The sequence below is a fragment of the Physeter macrocephalus genome, chromosome 4 (assembly GCF_002837175.3).
Source record: "Physeter macrocephalus isolate SW-GA chromosome 4, ASM283717v5, whole genome shotgun sequence".
Lineage (NCBI taxonomy): Eukaryota > Metazoa > Chordata > Mammalia > Artiodactyla > Physeteridae > Physeter > Physeter macrocephalus.
This window is the reverse complement of record NC_041217.1, coordinates 42,212,016-42,231,775: the sequence shown is the minus strand read 5'-3', so window position 1 is coordinate 42,231,775 and position 19,760 is coordinate 42,212,016. Positions and strand designations below refer to the sequence as shown.

At 36.7% G+C, this 19,760-nt stretch overlaps 1 protein-coding gene and 1 non-coding gene across 21 annotated transcripts in view; one reads left to right on the top strand and one right to left on the bottom strand.

Annotated features, from left to right (window-relative positions):
* PRRC2C (proline rich coiled-coil 2C) overlaps nt 1-19,760 on the bottom strand; it is a 95,239-nt gene that overhangs the window by 30,094 nt on the left and 45,385 nt on the right. For all 20 annotated transcript variants that reach the window (XM_007118993.4, XM_007118987.4, XM_007118988.4 and 17 more), the window contains 7 exons: nt 18,350-18,983; nt 12,365-12,534; nt 11,660-11,909; nt 10,427-10,637; nt 6,957-9,209; nt 4,286-4,494; nt 475-629 (listed from right to left, as the gene is read on the bottom strand). In XM_007118993.4, the coding sequence (XP_007119055.2) occupies nt 475-629; nt 4,286-4,494; nt 6,957-9,209; nt 10,427-10,637; nt 11,660-11,909; nt 12,365-12,534; nt 18,350-18,983 (3,882 nt within the window). The remainder of the gene's footprint in view (nt 1-474; nt 630-4,285; nt 4,495-6,956; nt 9,210-10,426; nt 10,638-11,659; nt 11,910-12,364; nt 12,535-18,349; nt 18,984-19,760) is intronic.
* TRNAE-UUC (transfer RNA glutamic acid (anticodon UUC)) lies at nt 6,797-6,869 on the top strand. The gene has a single exon. It is a non-coding gene; the product is annotated as a tRNA-Glu (tRNA).

Here is a 19,760-nt window from a genome sequence, read left to right as displayed (position 1 = left end):
TTTATCCTCTGTCAGCATTTAGTAAAATGGGTGTTTGGGTTGATTTAAAGGAAATAACTTATCGTGATTCATACTATGTATTTCAATGAACTAATTTAGATTACAACAGAAACTTGTATAGGTCAAGAATCTGCAAGTTATTAGAGATCATGGCAGCTGTATTCATTAAATTTCCAAGATGATTTAAAATTAACCTTAACTCTGCAATGAAGTAAGATGGGGCAAATAAGATATATTTTGAAATAAAGTAAAGATTGTCTTCTCTAAGGCAAACGGTGAGCTAGTGATTACATTCTACTTAAAATTTACCTCATTCTGGTTAAAAACAGTTTAAAGTTGTGAAAAATCAGGTCATTCTCAACACTTGAAAAATAAATGCAGCCCTGACCTTATAGGTGGATAGAAACCTTGACCATTTCCTAATATATTTTGGGCAACAATCTAAATAACTAGCAACAAATTGAAATGCTAAACCTGTATGATTTGTTCTTCCTTCTTTCGGCGTTCTTCATCCTGTAAACGTTTCTGTTGTTTTTTGGATACAACTTCAGTAAAACCATCATCATTCAAATTTGACTGGGGGTCTTCAACTACTGTTACTTCAGGATGGTCATCAATTATAACAACACCTACAGATATACAAAAAGATTTAAAATGATATTTTTTTCAACTGAAAAGATAAATAGAAATGTTTAGTCCAGTAGTGATTAAAAAATAAAAGACATGGCAAAGATCTAGTTCTTATAACTCACAGTACATAACTCATTTCCTATACCATAAAATGGCCATTTAGCAGCTAAATTTGAAAAGATTTCATAGATATATGAAAAGATTTCGTAAACAAGGTTAAAAATAAAAGTCCTGAGACTATGTACTTTGAATGATATATTATACATCTTTTTTTCTTAAGCAATGTAGTGGTAATGCCTTGTTTTTTAAAAGAAAAATCAAGGGCTTCCCTGGTGGTACAGTGGTTAAGAATCCGCCTGCCAATGCAGGGGACACGGGTTCGAGACCTGGTTCGGGAAGATCCCACATGCCGTGGAGCAACAAAGCCCGTGCTCCACAACTACTGAGCCTGCGCTCTAGGGCCCGTGAGCCACAGCTACTGAAGCCCAGGCGCCTAGACCCCGTGCTCCGCAACAAGAGAAACCACCGCAGTGAGAAGCCCACGCACCGCAACGAAGAGTAGCCCCCGCTCTCCATAACTAGAGGAAGCCCGCGTGCAGCAACGAAGACCCAACGCAGCCAAAAATAAATAAATAAATTTTTTTAAAAAAGAAAAATCAAAACTGTCTTATCGTCATCAAATCACTCAACCTCTACCTCTCCCAGCCTCAAGATGTGTGCTGTGCTGTGCTGTAACGACCTACGTAGTACTTTATCTCATTTGCATCTAACCATTCTAAGAGGTGGGTATTACTATTGTTTCCCCTTTTCAAAGGATGTAATAAGCTCTGAGAGGCTGATGTGCTAACAGTGTGGTGTTGAGCAACTAAGCTGGTCTTATGATTCTTAATGCCTCTAGTTTACGTAGACTTTTGTCTATAATGTGGAGCTGTTAAAAACATGAAATACATGTTAAAGTTCCATGTGAATGTAAAGTGGCATAGATGTACATACATCATAATAACCCAGTGGAAGAATAATTCAAGATATACTTTCAACTCATTGTCTAACTAACAATTATTCCGGCTATCTTGTTAAATTATTCTATATTCCACTGAGTATAAGAAATCTAGATCCATTAACTAATATTCAGAAGAAAAATAAAAATAGTCCAGGTGATGTGATTTTGGGTTGTAGGTATAATGTTTGCACAATAAATATAAGAAAAGGGTGAGGCAATTCAAATAAATTATTTTAATTTTGCAAATATAAATATATAATATGTTCTGATTGGGAAACACATAATAAAAATAGATACTCGTTTGGGAGTGATACATATACAATTTAGAATGGTGATAACTTGCGGGGGCTGGCAAGAGAATATGACCATGGAGTGGATCATAGGGAATCTACTGGCAAACAGTTCTTTTAAAATAGCTAAAAATTTGCATTTATAGAAACACTGACAGGGAAACAAAAAATAAATACTAAGACTGGCTTTCACTCTTTATATACCTACTACTGTTATTGTTTTTCTAATAAAAATTTAATTTCAAAGGAAAAAACCAATTGTTTCTGATTTATCTATGACACTTCTACTTGTGTTCTAAATCCTTTAAGAAATTAACTGTGTATAACACAACACTGTAAAGCAATTATACTGTAATAAAGATGTCAAAAGAAAAAAAAAGAAATTAACTGTGTAAAATGGAGCATATGCTCATCTCAATGCAAGGTTTTAGTCCAACATTTCTAAGGAGGTCATGCACTACAGTATTTCAGACTTGTGAAGAGACCTCTTCATAATTCTAAATTCGTCTCGGTTTTTCATTTAAACTAAAAAGGGTGTGTGTTTAAAGCTCATCTTCATAGTCATGCCATCACTCATTATTTTAATTTTCTTGCCTAAGAGCTCCGTTAGAAACCTTTTGAATAGTTCACTCAATTACATGAAGCATTTACGGTCATGTGAACAATACTTTGTTCTCAACACCCTGTTCTTGCCTGGTGCTTTGTAACATTTTGGGCTAACGGGACATTATTAGGAAGACCATTGTTAGGAAATTATAGAACGTTTTTAGGAAAAGAACCTAAAGATGACTCTTAAAATTAACTTCAACAAGTTAAAACTAATAGCTCAATTTCCATTATCAATTCAGAAATAATTGACTTCTTACCTTTTTATACTGTCTTAATCCAATAATATAATACTTTGCAAAATTTCTACTCCAGAAGTTGTTTGGAAAAAGAGAAACTAGTAAACAAATATTTGAGAAATCTGCCACGTTCTGTGGACTTTTGTAATCTTCACTTGTCATTTTCCAAATGTGGTGTTTAGATGGATGTTAATCTCTTCTCATGGACCACAATAAGATTAGCATCCAAGCTTCCTATGGATTTACTTTAATCGTTTGCCCTAAATCAGAACTTTCCAACTTTAGCAGCATTAACATTTTGAGCTAGCTGTCCTGTGCACTGTAGGATGTTTAGCAGCATTCCTGGCCTATACACACTAAGATGTCAGCAGCATCCAGCCACCAGTTTTGACACCAAAAATATCTCCAGAGATTGCCAAATGCAGAACCATCCCTGTTAAGAACCACAGTTCTAAAAATTCTTAAAACGCACAATTAAGGTAAGTTTATTTCTTTCCCATGTGAATCCCAAAATGGTAGTCTAGAATTAGCTCTCAAAAGTTTGCGTGCATCGGAATCACCTGGAGAACTTGTTAAAACACAGATTGCTTCACACTCCAAGAGTTTCTGATCCAGCAGGTCTGGGGTAGGGCCCAAGATTCTGTATTTCTCACAAATTTCCAGGTGATGTTGATGGTCTGAGGACCACGCTTTGAGGACCGCTGGTCTAGAAATAATAATGCCAAAGTCCTGGGCCCAAATCAAATTTAGTATGTATAAATAAGTATTAACTAGATGAAAGAAAACTCTCATCTACATCTCTAATACTGGAATAACAAAAGTACCTAACCAAAGTTTCCCATTACTACTATCTGGTCTTAACTTAGTAAATCTCTCAATCTTATTCAGTATTTCCAGCTTAAGTCTCATGTGAATGAATGGCAAATAGCACATTTTTACATGTATCAATATAAGTGTCTACTCATAGAGATTCCTTGTTAACTTCTTCATCAAATATTTCCTTCTTGCTGTGTTATCCTTCATATTTGATATCCTATCAGTCCATGGCTTTCTGAAAGCATTTATCCATAGCAACACTACCTCCCATCCTATTATTTTTTCTCTATTTATTGTATCTTAGATGCCAATTTTATCAAGGTCATAACTCACTGAGGTTAACATTTCTTTCCTTTCAGACACAGAATATGTACAGATATAACTAAGCATCTTCACATTTGCTTTTCTGTGCTTCCCCACACCTGTTTAGCAAGGTAGGGTGGTTAATTTCCTCCTTTTTTTTTTTTTAAAGAAGAACAGTGAAACTCTGTGGATTATCTTTAACAAGAATTTTATCAAGCACTCAAGCCTATGCTAAAAGCTGGTGTATTTCAGTTAAAGCTATATCAGTTGGTGATTCATAACCAGCCTCTATCTCTACCTTGAAGTCCAACTCTTTCTTTTTTGATGACTTCTTTATTTACAGTACCTATTTAAATGTAACAGATAAACAGATAGATATATAAAAGGGACCTGAGACGCACTTGCATAGTTGTTGAGATCAAACTGTGATAGTGCATCCACTTTCTCTTTGGGTTTTTTAGGGCCTGGTTTGGGCTCTTCTCTTTTTTTCCCAGTAGAATCTTTGGAGTTCTTTTGTCCTGTACCATTAGGTGCTCCTTCCTGGTGGTGTGCAGAGCTGCCATTGACAGGATCAGCACCAGCTGTGCCTGACGACTGGTCATCAAATGGCCTACAAAATAATAATTTGAGATTTTATTACTACCTCTACATATCCGAACAAAAGAAAAATGCTCTTAGTGGCAGTTTCTAAAGTTCAATCTAAGAAGAAATAACAGTGGGATACAAGACCCTAACTCTAAAACCAACAAGCTTTAGTGACTTTTGTTGGGTACAACTTCACTAAGACGGAGCTTCCCAGTAAAGGAGATAAGACAAGCTCCTTAGGATTCTTTCCAGCAATTAAATTCTAGAATTCTAATTATCCTCTGAAGGTTCTAATCGTGTCTATTCTTACTGTGTCTATCATGTTATGAGCTATCGACATTGTTTAGAGCAGAAAATTTCTGTGATCCAAGCTAGTCCAAAGTATTCACTAGTGGATCTTCTCCACAAGAGGGCAGCATATGAAAAATTTTTTTTTAAAGAATTCTATGCTTACACTACAAGTATGTTTTTTTTTTAAAAAAAGTTCAATCAGATTTATATACATGTAAACATTTTAAAAACCAGTTTTAATATGGAAACAATTCACTTCACAAAACCAAAGGTATTTCTACAGGGTTTTTTTTTACCTAACAGATTCTTTTCTTGGGTTCATTTTATAAAAACTTCATGAAAATAACACCATGAAAAATGGCCTTACCAATTCATTTTCAGCTCAGTCTATAGTATTACTCAAGATAAAAGCTTAACAAGAGCCTGACAAAAAGGATGACCTCAAACAGGTGAAGAATGAATTCATTTCTTCTAAATGGGACTCTTGCAAAACATTCATTTCACTACAGCCAGTAACTGCTATTTCTGCAGGTTCAAAGTTGTTACCATCTACATAGCACAAAAGTCTTGCTAAGTAGTTGAGATCTACAGTGCACACAAATCAGATCAATTTTTCCCTTGAGTATTATTACTTGAAATTCTAATAGTTTGGTTACAGTCAACAACTATTGATACGTTGTTATTGTAACTTATGTTATCCTATTCTTTTGACTTTTAAAGGGAGGTTTAAATTCTATGTTAAGCAGGTACTCAAACACAACTGGTAGTATTATTTCCCTGGAACTTTTTCTAAATTATCAGAAGCAAAAATATTTTCGCTGACTGGTATAGTAACCTGAAATGCTAAGTGTAAGTAACTAACCAATGCAGATTAAGATACTTTGCCTGAATAAATTTCCTACCAGCTCAGGCTGCAAATCTGGGAATTGGTTTAAAAAAAAAAACGGGCAGGCCATAATAATCGTTGCTTACTATATACCAGGTGTTACATTAAGTGTTTCACAAATATCATGTCACTAAATCTTCACACATTTTTATAAGTACTATTACTTTCTCCCCCTTTTACTGGTGAGGAAGCAGAGTTTATACCACTAGTAAATACCAGAGCCTAGATTTTAAACTAGGAATAACTGGGCTTCCCTGGTGGCGCAGTGGTTGAGAGTCCGCCTGCCGATGCAGGGGACACGGGTTCATGCCCCCGGTCTGAGAGGATCCCGCATGCCGCGGAGCGGCTGGGCCCATGAGCCATGGCCACTGAGCCTGCGCTCCGCAACGGGAGAGGCCACAACAGTGAGAGGCCCGCGTACCGCAAAAAAAAAAACAAAAACACAAAAGACACAAAAAAACAAACCTAGAAATAATGCTACTTTATAATGTTTCCTAATATTAAAAATAATAATAATTTACTATAACCAACATTTTAATATTTAAAAAAACAGCCCAAGTTTAGCATAGTTGAGAAAAATTCTTTTAAAAACACCACCAATGACATGGTATTTACGTTACTAGTGGCCTTGGTGGTTGGGCAGGACTTTGCTTTCCAGGCCTCTCTCTAAGCTGGATCATTTATTGTAGGTTTGCAACTTGAGTGAGGAATATAATTTATCCTTAAGTTTCAACATTCACTCTCTAGAAACCAGTACAGAGTGACTGTATATGGTTACAACATATTAATTTAAGTCCCAGAGTACACCTGTGAGCACCAGTTTTCCAAAGAGAAACCAAGAAAGAAAGGCAGGCTGCTCATCATCAGTAAGGTGATTTACCAAATGGAAGACACTGTATAGGTCCTGCCCTAAGTGTGTAGATTCTCCCAAACCCACAAATTCCTAACAGGACTCTTTTGGGAAATGTAATGTAACAACAGGCAAAGACTCCTGAGACACACTAACCTCTTTCTCAAGCACGCTTACACTTTTAGAATAGAAAAAAAATTCTAAGAGAAGAATGTCTTGGTCCTCTATAGACTGGCTCCTTTGAACAGTTCAATCAAGAAGTATACTTTTAGCTTTGCTAAAGGTGCAAAAGTAGGGAATTCCCTGGTGGTCCAGTGGTTAGGACTCTGTGCTTTCACTGCCGAGGGCCCAGGTTCAATCCCTGGTCAGGGAACTAAGATCCCAAAAGCTGCATGGCGGCCAAAAAAAAAAAAAAAGAGAGAAGGTGAATAAGTAATTATATCTAACACAAAATACTCACCCTCGTTTTCCACTTTTTGATGGTGGGCCACTTCTCCTTTCATTCCTAGGACCTGAGAAATTCCTTCCGGATTTGGGTGGACCATTGTTGCCACGCCGATTCTGGCGATCTATGCCAGGTCTCTGACTAGAAAAACTTCTCTTTGCTATTTCCCTTTTTGGAGGTAAAACATTTTCTCCAGCCTTTACAACCACTTGTGCATTCAAATCAGCATTTTTTTTTTCATCCCTTTCGCGCCTCTCATTGAAATCACTGCTTTCAGAAGCTGTTTCCCATTCTTCATTTGCCTGATCTGAAGAGTTCTGATTAGATAAATCTGGTGTCTTATTCCCAGAAACATCCCCAGCAGTATTAACAGGTTCTTGAACCACATTACTAACTGTGCCATTTGTGGGCACTGCCACCTCATTGGTTTTTGAAGCAGCCTCCCTCTCTCTTAGCCGTCTAAATCGGGGAGGTTTATCTTGCCTCGGTGGTCGGGTAGGACGCTGCCTTCGGGGCCTCTCTCTAGCTGGGTCAAACTTTCGCTCAAATTTTGGAGGTCGTTTATCTGCTGGCATAGGAATAAACTGCTCATGTCTTCTTGGTGGCTCTCCATCATCTGGTTTAGGAGCTTCTACCTGCCTTGGGTTCCACTGATTGTCCCGATAAGCAGGTCTTCGTAAAGTGGAAGGGCGTGACGGGCGACCTCCAGGATCCCTTCCACCACGTCTGAATGTTCCCCCTCTGCCTCGCCTTGTAGGCTCTCCTTTAGGAAGGAAGCCTGGTTTAGATTTATCATCATCCCTTACAAAAGGTTTTTCTAGAGGTCTACTATCTATTCGGACATGATTTTCAGGCTTGAAAGAAGATGGAGGCTTTACAGGTTTTTTGTTTTCAGACCGTTCCTCTCTTTTGGGAAGTTTACCTTTGCTTAAACTATCCTTGTCACTTGCACTTTCATGAATTTCACTGTCTGTGTCAGTCTCTGAACCTCGCTGTCTTCTTCTTTTGGGAACTACTTCAAAATCAGAGCTCTCACTTCGTGTTTCACTTTCTTCTCGCTGTCTGAGGGGCCCTGGGGGCACATGCTCTGCTCGTGGCTTACTGTCTCTATACTGAGGATAGTCTCGAGTGTGCCCTCTACCACCCCGGCCACGCCCTCCATAAGAGCCTCTATAGCTTCGCCCTCTGGAGTAATATTCACCTCGGCCTCGACCTCTGTACCCTTGATCTGGAAACCAATCTCTATCTCTAGCTTCTTTCCAATAGGCCCTAGGGGGTAAAGTTGATTCTTTCTTAGCTGTTGGTCTTAAATCTGGTCGAGACCTCTCTGTAACAAGGTCTTTGCTGATGACTTTCTCAGGTTGCTTTTCTTCCTTGACCGTTGGTGCTGTGACAGTTTGCTGGTTTACAGTTTTAGCTGCAGGCTCTACCTCAACACTACTTACAGGTTCCAAAGGCTTCTCAGTATCTTGAGGTGGCTTTTGCACCAAAGTTGAAGGTGAAGTTTCTACTGAAGGAAATTTCTCTGGTTCTGGTTGAGGTGGCAGTGGAACCGACTGTGGCTGAAGCGGTGCCACAGGTGGTGGGGGTGGAGGAAGAGGCTCTTTCTTTTCTGTCTTTTCAGGTTTTGCCATTTTTTCGGTGACCTTTTCTCCCTTTTCTCCTTCTTTCTCCTTCCTTTGCTCTCGTTCTTCTTTCATATCTCTAAGTATAGGTTTTTTAATAGGACCTGATCTTCTCACAGGCCTATCATTACCTTCTTCTCTTCTGCTGGAGCTAGGCCTTGGGCCCCAACGAGTTTCCGATTTAGATTTATACAGTTTTTCAGGTTTTGGTCCTTCAGAAGACCGTATAAAGCCCTCTTTTTTTGGTTTTTCCTCTGGTCTTTCTGCTGGTTCTTTTGAATCAATGCATCTGCTAGTTACTTTAGGAATGCTTGCAGATGGCTCATTTCTCTGCTCCTCTGATTTTTGAGTATGGTTAGATCCATGGGAAACGCTTCTTTTCCGGGCAGGCTGACTTTCTCCAGCTGAAATTCGCTCTTCTTGAGTGGATACAGTCTTTTGATCAGGTACATCAAAACAAGCAGGCTGATTATTTGTGTCAGTATGATGAGGTCTAATGTCTTCCACTGATCTGCTTAAAAACTTCTGTACTTCTGTCTCACTTGATTCTCTGACAAAGTCTGCTTTTGGATGAGCCTCTAACTGACTATGTTCTACTGGATAAGCAGCAGTTATCTGTTCCTGATCCAATGGGGCTTCAGGCCTATGATAAGCAGAATTCAAAGAAATAACAGCCATCAAGGCAAAAATCTTTCTCACAGGTACATGTACAGCAAAATAACCCCTCTAATTTAAAAAGAAAAAATGGATGCTAATCATAAAGAGCTTTATGTCTCTACAAAAAGTTTAGTGCAACATTATTCATAATAGCCAACAAACAGGAACAACCTAAATGCCTACCGACAGATGAATGGCTTAAGAAAATGTGGTAAATGCATACAATAGAATGTTGTTTAGTATTAAAAAAAAGAAAGAAAATCCTGCTATATGCTATGTCATGGATGAGGACATTACACTAAGTGAAATAAACCAGTCACAGAAGGACAAATGCTGCATGATCCCGCTTATATATACTATATAATGTAATCAAACTCATCCACACAGAAGGTGTGATTGCCAGGGACTAGGAGGAAGGTAGAAATGAGTATGATTAAATGGGTAAAAAATTTCAGTTGTGCAAGATTTAAAAGTTCTAGAGATCTGTTGTACAACATTATGCTTATACTACACACTTAAAATTTTGATAGGAGGGTAGATATGTTATGTTTCTACCCCCACAATTAAAAACAAATGAAGCTCATTCCTTAAGAGGAAGTTTAGACCATGCTGATGTGAATTTTTAATCCACCGAAACTAGTAATTTCCACTTATAACGAGAGTACACTAGAGTAGGTCCATCTTTCCCACTGAATCAGAATTTTAAAACACCATAACATATACTCCTCCTTAAAAGGGCAGAAGTTCTAACTTCATGTTATAAACTGTTAGAGATCACCAATTGTCTGATACTTCAAAGTAACTCTGTAAATTAGTGTTTGTCCTTAACTCAGCCTTAGAAAACTTCCATAAGATATCGATAATTAAATGTCTACCATATTTCTCGTTAGTGGAAGAACTAATCCACACTTTAGCCACATTACATGTCAAGTACCTAATCAACAGCAGAATTTTGCCAATTTTAACATCTACCACTAAATTTCAGCATTTAACTAAGTGTACAGAACTACGTTACAAAATGCCCTAATCAATACAGAAATGCCAGAAAAAGGAAAATACGTCCTAGAATAAAATAAGGCATACTAAAATGGGAGAAAATCAGATCGGTGGCTCAGTCCTAAATCAGAAAGATCTTCAGAGAGACTACACAGTTTTTGTTTCCCCACAATATTCTACTGGTCTACTAATAATTTTAATAATTACCTTATATCCTCAGGTTCTTCTGTTGCCTTGGGAGTGGTGGCCTGCTGAGGCTCAGTATGAGGATAGGGATCTGACCCCCACATCATACGAGGCTCAGAGAGGGAAATTGCATGATCTCTTGCAGAGCGAGCTATATGCTCAAATGACTCAGAGCTGCTCGGTGACCCTTCCATCTGGTCTCTTCTCATTAATGGCTTAGGAGGAATCATTCCTATACAAAAGATCAGAAAAAGATTGGGGGGTGGGGGTAGGAGAACGAAGGAAACAAAATCATTATAGACGTAGAATCTACGTTATTACTTAATTACTATTTGGACATTCTATATTTAAACCAAAGAAATATTTTTGGCAAGTAAAACTGATTAATTCAAAAAAATAATCAGTGAAAATTATATTGAGTTTTTCTGTGAATGAGATTTTTATCATTGCTGTTAAATAGATTTAAAAATTGAGGAAGCAAAGCAAGCAAAACCATAAGAACAGCCTATTTTACTTTTAAGGAAAGAAAAGATAATGCCTATAAAAATCAGATAACAAGCACCATGACTCTACGCATGTTAAACATTATGAGAATTACACCAAGTGATAAATTTTCAGAAAAACATTTTCTACAGAAAATCCCATTAATCTAGTTTAGTTGATCAATATGCTATAAATTATGCCTCTTACATTTAAAATTTTCAGTGTAAATTTTAAAATAAAGATGTGATTCTTGATCATATTTTTGTCACCTCTAAATTTTCCTCTACACTGTCTTGGTACTGGATTATCTGGATTTAGTCTGATAAAGACTGCTATTTTATTTGTTTTTAGCTAAACTATTAGGAAATCCAAGTGTTAGGCTGGCAAATGATAGAGAAAATTGAAAAGCTGTAATATATAATATATGGACAAAATTCAAATGCTGAAACACCTGAAGGAATAAAAACAATGTAGCGAATAACAAATATTATAACTAAGACAGTAATTTTCCATCTGAAAATTTTAAAATAGTATTTGTAAGAGAGAAAATATATTTTCTCTTTGGTCTTACCACACTGTTGGTACAGTACCTGGCATTTAACTACTCCGTGCTGAGAGAAGACACATAATTTTATGACTAAAAAGTCCTATTTAAGTTCTTACTAGATTATAACTCTCAAAGGAATTAAGACTAAAAACGTGGGGAAAATGAAAAACTTTGAACTTGCAAAACTGCATGTGAGCCATGAGACAATGCCAACGTAAACTTACCAGGATGAATGGGTGGAATATCCATAGCAGGTCTACCTGATATCATTCGCGGATCCATGTATGACTGCATCATGAGCCACCTTGGATCAAAACCCATAGAAGCCAAATGCTGAGGGTGAGGCTGCATGGGCTGGTAAAGAGGTCTGTGTGGTGGTGGAGGGACAGCACCACTGGATGGCTGTGAAGGAACCGTCTGTGGAAGTACACCTTGCTGCTGCTGCTGCTGCCACTGCTGCTGTTTCATCTGTTCCTAAAAAAAGCAGGACCCCGCATCTGAGACTTTAGTTCCATGTGATAAATTAATGTAATCAATCAGAAAATAGGCTTTTTTGAAACCTTGAGGGAAAAGAATTCCAAACACATTTGACAGTGAGAGGTGGCAAGACAAAAGAACAAAGAATAAGTTATGACATTTTGCCTTACACTTGACTTAAGCAACTAATCACTCATTAATTATACTGCAGAAACCACTTCCTAGAAAGGAAGATGGTTTCTATAAATGAGGCAGACGGAAAAAAGGAACGACACAGAAGTTTCACAGTAAAGCCCTTATCAACAAACCTTTACTAATTTAAAAGGAGGAAACTTTTCAAGGAAAATTTGTATGCTTTGTGTATTTTGAGTTTTATGTCAAATTATTTCTTATACTACTGAACAATAAACCTTTTAAATCACACATACAAGATAAAATGTTTTTATTGTTACCTGCTGCCGCTGGAATCGTGGTGGTAAAGACTTCTGAAACTGTTTAAAATAGCCAGATAACACAGCAGGCCGAGGCTGAGACCCTGATTCTGGTTCTGTTTCATGTGCTGCTTGTGTGGTCTCTTTTTCACTGCGATTGCTATCTTGTCTACTGAAAACTGGGTCATCCTCTGCCCAAAGAAAAGGTGAAAGGTAATTATACTCATCAATGACACTTGACAAATACATGTTGTTTGTACTGGAGTGAAATAATTAGATTGATATATTTAAAAAGTTAACAGGGAAGAAAGCATCCTTACTCTAAAACACTTCTGTATTTTAATATTGGTAACCATCAATGAGGTAACATTAGATTAACAAAACCCTAGACTTTCTCAAAGCTGGATTCTTAAGACAGAAATCACATGCCCAAATGCTTTACCATACAAATGTCTGTACTTGATATTTTGTGATAATAAACCATTTCAAATACTACCTATTTTGCACTGTTTCACTAAATATTAACACTACTGTCAACATTTACTTGGGGTTCTCTAGGACTTAGGTGACAACACAAATGGCCTATACTTAAAATAGAACACACTGGTTTACTTAAAAATTTTTTTGATCAGGGGATGTTATCTATAAAGAAAACTAATGAATCTAAGTCTGATGACAACAGAGTGATCACCAGCTATCTTCAAATATATAAATCATTATTCTGTGATATATTTGAAGATAGATGGTGATCACTCTGTTGTCATCCGAGTTTAAAATCATTATTTTATGTAAAGGGTATCAATTATGATACACGAGAAGGAGAACCACACACATCCCTCCACACAAAGAAAGTTCTCATCCCAAAGAAAACCAGAGCCATATACATTCTAGAGAATGCCATTTGTCACAATTACAAAGCCATGCATATTATAAATTCTTTTCTCAGAGAATTAGGGGTGGATTTTAATGGGAAAGCTAATGTAATGCCAATGGTAAAACGATGCAGTAAAGAATCACAAATCACATTTTGTCTGTATTACATTCAATATTAAAAATGTAAAAAAAAAATTAGAGACAAAAGAGAGTCAAGTAGGTGCAACATTTAAAAATGAAATGGGTACATCTCATGATAAACCCAGCTAAAATTAAACTGCCATCAGAGGACATATAAAATGTGAATGAAAATAAAAGTATCACTAAATAATGATTATTAAAAACAAAACCATAATTAATTATGTACATATAGTGGCTGCTGATGGTTAAATTAATTAATCAGGGTCAATACATGTATTCACTGGCAGAAGTAGGACTAAAATGAATTTCCTTATTTCTAATCCATGGTCCTTTCTCATTAACTGTGAATGAGATTCCCTAAGGTTGTTCTCTTTCAGAATTCATCAATTTTAAAGTATACAAATGTTTTTCATTTCTGTGGTGAGAAATTTTACTTTACCTTTTTTGAGTGTTTTGAGCAAAGTGCTTAAGATATATAACAAAAGCCCATTATCAATATCAACTTATCTCTAGACTGCTTAATATAAAAATTTGTGAAATCTGATAACTAAACAAATAATCCACATGGGCTGTATACTATTTTTTTAAAAAATTGAGATAAAACACTCTTACTCTTTTTATAGTTACATTAAGGACCAAGTTTGAAGGTAACCCAGAATATAGATAAAAACTTAAAGCAAAACTTTAAACAGCTTTATAACTTCAAGCAGCAGGGTCTTATAGAAAGAGCATGGATTTTGAGGTAAAAAAAATTTCAGTATTTCCGTAACAGAAAATATACTGAAATAAAACTATTTCTATTTTAAATCACTGCTAACTCAAGCTATTCATTAAGACTGAATTTTACAGCAAGTTTGGAGCAAAGTTTTATTAATTAGAGTTTATAAGCCAAGTTGGGAAAGAACAAAAAAGCTGATTATAGCTAGCAAAGGCTTTGGGTTCTTTTTGGCAGTGCTGTGCAGCTTGCAGGATCTTAGTTCCCCAATCAGGGGTTGAACCCACGCCCCCTGAGGTAGAAGCGTGGAGTCTTAACCACTGGACTGCCAGGGAAGTCCAGCAAAGGCTTTTTTCAAAAAGCATAATTACTGTCTGGTGAGCATATAAATGACCTATGGAAGCTTTTCTATTCACACTGGTAGAAAAACAAATATGAAATTATGAACTGAGTACAGTCATTTAATTATGACAATCCCAAATTTCCATTAACCTCTATTCAACTTAAGTTTTAGAGGTATTAACACATGTGAACAAATGAGATTTTATTTAGTAGTTAAATGTCTTGGAATCAGAAAAGAGTAGGAGAAGAATCAGCATCTCTTAACTATGAAGCTAATACAATTTTGCAGACAAAATAGAATTAAAGGTCATCTAACTATACGGTATCTACAATAAACTCACTTTAGATCCAAATACATAAATAAATTGAAAATGAAAAGATGGACAAAGATATTCCATGGAAATAGTAACCAAAAGAGAGCAGGGTGGCTACACTAACATGAGACAAAACTGACTTTAAATCAAAGAAGTTTTACAAGAGATAAAGAAAGTCATTAAATACTAATAAAAGGTTCAATACTGCAAGATACAACAATTATAAAACACTTATACACCTAGTAACAGACCATCAAAACATATGAAGCAAAATACTGACAGAATTAAGGGGATAAATAGTTGCACATTAATAGTTAGAGGCTTCGGTCTTCCCTGGTGGTTCAGTGGTTAAGAATCCACCTGCCAGTGCAGGGGACACAGCTTCGAGCCCTGGTCCAGGAAGATCCCGCATGCCGCAGAGCAACTAAGCCCATGTGCCACAACTACTGAGCCTGCGCTCTAGAGTCCGCGAGCCACAACTACTGAGTCCATATGCCTAGAGCCTGTGCTCCGCAACAAGAGAAGCCATCACAGTGAGAAACCTGTGCACTGCAACGAAGAGTACCCACAAGCTTGCTGCAACGAGAGAAAGCCCGTGTGCAGCAACGAAGACCCAACACAACCAAAAATAAACAAACAAACAAATTTATATATATAAAAAAATAGTCTTCAACATTCCAATCCCAATAATGGCTAAAATAGCCACACAGAAGATAAAAAAGGAAAAAGAGGACTTAATAAACCAACTAGATCCAACAGACATATACAGAACACTCTACCCAAAAACAGCATACACATTTTTCTCGAGGGACATTTCCAGGACAGATCACGTTAGGCCACAAACTAACTCTCAAGAGTTAAAAAGATAGACATCATATAAAATATTTTCTCTAACCACAATGGAATGAAGTTAGAAATCACCAGAAGTAAACCTGAAAAATTCACAAATCTGTGGAAATTAAGCAATACACTATTTAACAGCCAAAAGACCAAAAAAGAAAGGGAAATTGGAAAACACCTATGAGATGAATGAAAACAAAAGCACAACATACCAAAACTTATGGGATGCAGCAAAAGCAAAGCAAAGAGGGAAATTTACAGCTATAAATGCTTACGTTAAAAAACAGGAAAGCTCTCAAATCAATAACCTAGAGTTACAACTTAAGGAATGAGAATAAGAAGAACTAAACCCAAGGTTACTAGAAGGAAATAAAAATCACAGCAGATATCAAGAAAATAGAGAATAGAAAAACAGAGAAAAATCAATTAAAACAAAAGTTGGTTCTTTGACAAGATCAACAAAATTGACAAATCTTTAGCTGGGGTGGGGGGGTGAACTAAGGAAAAAAGAAGACTCAAATTACTAAAATTAGAAATGAAAATGGGGAAAATACTACCAATTCTACAGAAATAAAAAGGATTATGAGAGAATTATGGACAATTGTACACCAACAAACTGGATAACCTAGATGAAATGTACAAATTCCTAAAAACAAAAAATCTACCAAGACTAAGTCACAAAGAAATAGAAAATGTGTATAGACTTTTAACTAGTAAGGAGACTGACTTGGTAATCAAAAATCTCACGACAAAGAAAAGCCCTGGACCTGATGGCTTCACTGGCGAATTCCACCAAACGTTTAAACAATAACATCAATTATTCTCAAACTTTTCCAAAAAATTGAAGAGGGAACACTTCCTAACTCATTTACAAGGCCAGCATCACCTTGATACGAAAGCCAAACAAGAACACTACAAGAAAACTACAGACAAATATCTCTTATGAACACTGATGCAAAAATTCTCCACACAATACTAGAAAACAGAATTCAGCAGTATACTGAAAGTGTTATACACCGTTTACCAAGTGGGATATATTCCTGGGAGGCAAGGATGGTTTAACATACAAAAATTGATCACTATATTACACACTGACAGAATGAAGGGAAAATAACACATGATCATCACAATTAATACAGAAAAGGATTTGACAAAATTCAACACATTTTTATGATAAAAATACTCAAACTAGGAACAGAAGGAAACTACCTCAACATAATAAAATCCACTTATGAGAAACCCACAGCTAATACCACACTCAATGTTGACAGACAAAGCTTTTTTTGTAGGATCAGGAACAAGACAAGGGTGCCTCCTTTTGCCACTTTTATTCAACTTAGTACTGGATAATTTTGAGGTATTCAACACTGCAGTGGAGGAAGTAACTGCAGATGTGGTGGAAACAAGAGAACTAGAATTAGAAGTGGAGCCTGAGATATGACCGAATTGCTGCAATATTACAATAGAACTTGAATGGATAAGGAGCTGCTTCCAGTAGATGAGCAAAGAAAGTGGTTTCTTGAGATGGAATCTACTCCTAGTGAAGAAGCTGTGAAGCCTGTTGAAATGACAACCAAGGATTTAGAACATTATTACATAAACTTAGTTGGTGAAGCATTGGCAGGGTTTGAGAGGACTGACTCCAATTTTGAAAGAAGATCAACTGTGGATAAATGCTATCAAATAGCACTGATGTTACAAAGAAATCATTTGTGAAAGGAAGAGTCAATCGATGTGGCAAACTTCACTGTTGTCTTATTTTAAGACATTGCCACAGCACCCCCACCTTCAGCAGCCACCACCCTGATCAGTCAGCAGCCATCAACACTGAGGCAAGACCCTCCCTCACCCCCACAGCAAAAAGATCATGGCTCACTGAAGGCTCATTGATGGTTAGCATTTTTAGCAATAAAGTATTTTTAAGTTAAGGTCTGTACATACAGTATATATATATATTTTAGACAGAATGCTACTGCACACTTAATAGTCTACAGAATAGTGTAAACATAACTTTTATATGTACTGGGAAACCAAAAAATTCATGTGACTTGCTTTATTGCAGTGGTCTGGTACCCAACCTGCAACATCTCTGAGGTATGCCTATGCTCAAAATAAATGAAAGCAGGGTCTCAAAGAGATATCTGTACACTCACAGTCACATCAGTGTTATTTACAATAGGTAAAACATGGAATCAACCCAAGTGTCCACCAACAGATTGGGTAAGCAAAATGTGGTGTGTGTGTGTATTTATATGATGATTAGTAGTCTTAAAAGGAAGGAAATTTTGTAATATGCTACAATGGACGAAACTTAAGGACATTATGCTAAGTGAAAAAAGCCAGTTACAAAAAGACAAATACTGTAGGTTTCCACCTTCACGAGGTACTGAGAATAGTCAAACTCACACAGAAAGCAAGCAGAATCACCATCCAGGGAGGGGCTGGGGAGAGTTACTGTTTAATGGATACAGAATTTCAATTTAAGAAGATGAAAAGAGTTCTGGAGATGGATGATGGTTCATTATGAATGTTTTTAATACCACTGAACTGTACACCTAAAAATGTTTAAGATGCTAAACTTTATGTTACATGTATTTTATCATAATAAAAAAATTACAGAAAAAAACATTTTAAAGTATCCAATAAAATTCAACCTTATCCAAAAAACACTAATCACTTTTATTTGGATTACATATTTTAAAAATACAAAAACATCCAATATCCACATGTAATATGAAGTCTTTTGTAAAGCTTATATAAAGACAAACAAGACTATCATACCTTTATTATAGCTGTTTTCACTTTCTGGTTTTTCTACCATAGGCTCTAAAGTAGGTTCTTTGTGTTCAATTTTTTCCTCCACTTTCTCCCTTTCTTTCTTCTCCAACTCACATTCCTTTTCCTGTTCTTTCATCTTCTGCAGTTCTTTTTCCTTTTCTTGCTGCTGTTCTAGTTCTTTCTCTTTTTCTTGCTTTCTTTCCTTCTCCATTTCTCTCTGTTTTTCCTGTTCTCGCTCCAGTTCCTTTTCCTTCTCCTGTTGCCTTTCCCTTTCTTTTTCCCGCTCCTTCTCTCGCTCCCGTTCTTGTTCTTTTTCAAGTTCTTTCTCACGTTCCCGTTCCTTTTCGCGTTCCTTTTCTCGCTCCCTTTCTCTAATTTCCTCTGGAGAGGGTTGTTTGTCCACTATGCCAAGCTTTTCGTCTAATCGTTTAAGCTTCTCTGCACATGCTGCTTTCCTTTGCTCTTCCATTCTTCGCTCTTCCTCTTCACGCCGTTTACGAGCACGTTCCACTGCTGCAGAAAGTTCTGACTGTTGTCTTCTTCTTTGCTTCCATATTTCATCTTCATCCGGGACCTGTTGCTTAGGGGGGAAAGGGCCTGGTCTTCCAGGTACTGCCTGTCGGTCTGGAGGAGGATGCTGAAACATTAAGATAAATTATCAGATGAGTATGACAACAAAGGATATATCACAGACAGGGAGCAGGAGCAAAATTCTCCAGTGTGTCAGAAATTTTCCTGAAAAACATACACATTAAAATGCAAACAAGTAACAATGTGGGGAAAATACTAAATCTAGTTAATTTTCGAGAATAATTAATCCAGCCATCTAATATTTACTGAGTGTGTACCTATTTACTGTGCCAGACATTATTGCTCACTCAGTATTTCTTGAATAAAATTAGAAGTTGTCACAACATGAATTTCAAAATCTAAATTTAGAGACAAAGGAAATTTAGAATGTGAGTGCTTTAGCAGGAACTTCCAGAGATGGAATGCCTAAAGAGGGAGAAAAGTCCATAAAGATGCAACATGGCACCACATGAGCCCTGAGAAGATTGAGATACAGTTACAAGGAAAGAGCACACAGTCAAAGATGCTAAGTGAAGGACATGGAGACACTGCTGCTGCTGACATGCCAAAGGAGAGGAAATTCCTAAAAAGCAGCTTGGGTAGAGAGAATTCTATCTTTAAACTGAAAGATCCAGAAAAGCGTATCTAGATCCCATGGTGGAGAATGGGAGGATGACCTGAGAGGCTGAATTTTAATGATTTAATTGTCAACTAACGTATTCTAAAACAATCACTACAAAGCCTAAAAATGCCAGCAACTTTGAAAAGACAAGCAGGATGAAAAAAAGCACATGAAGAGCTGCAATATCAAGGAACTAAAAAATTTGTTTTAAAAATATTGATT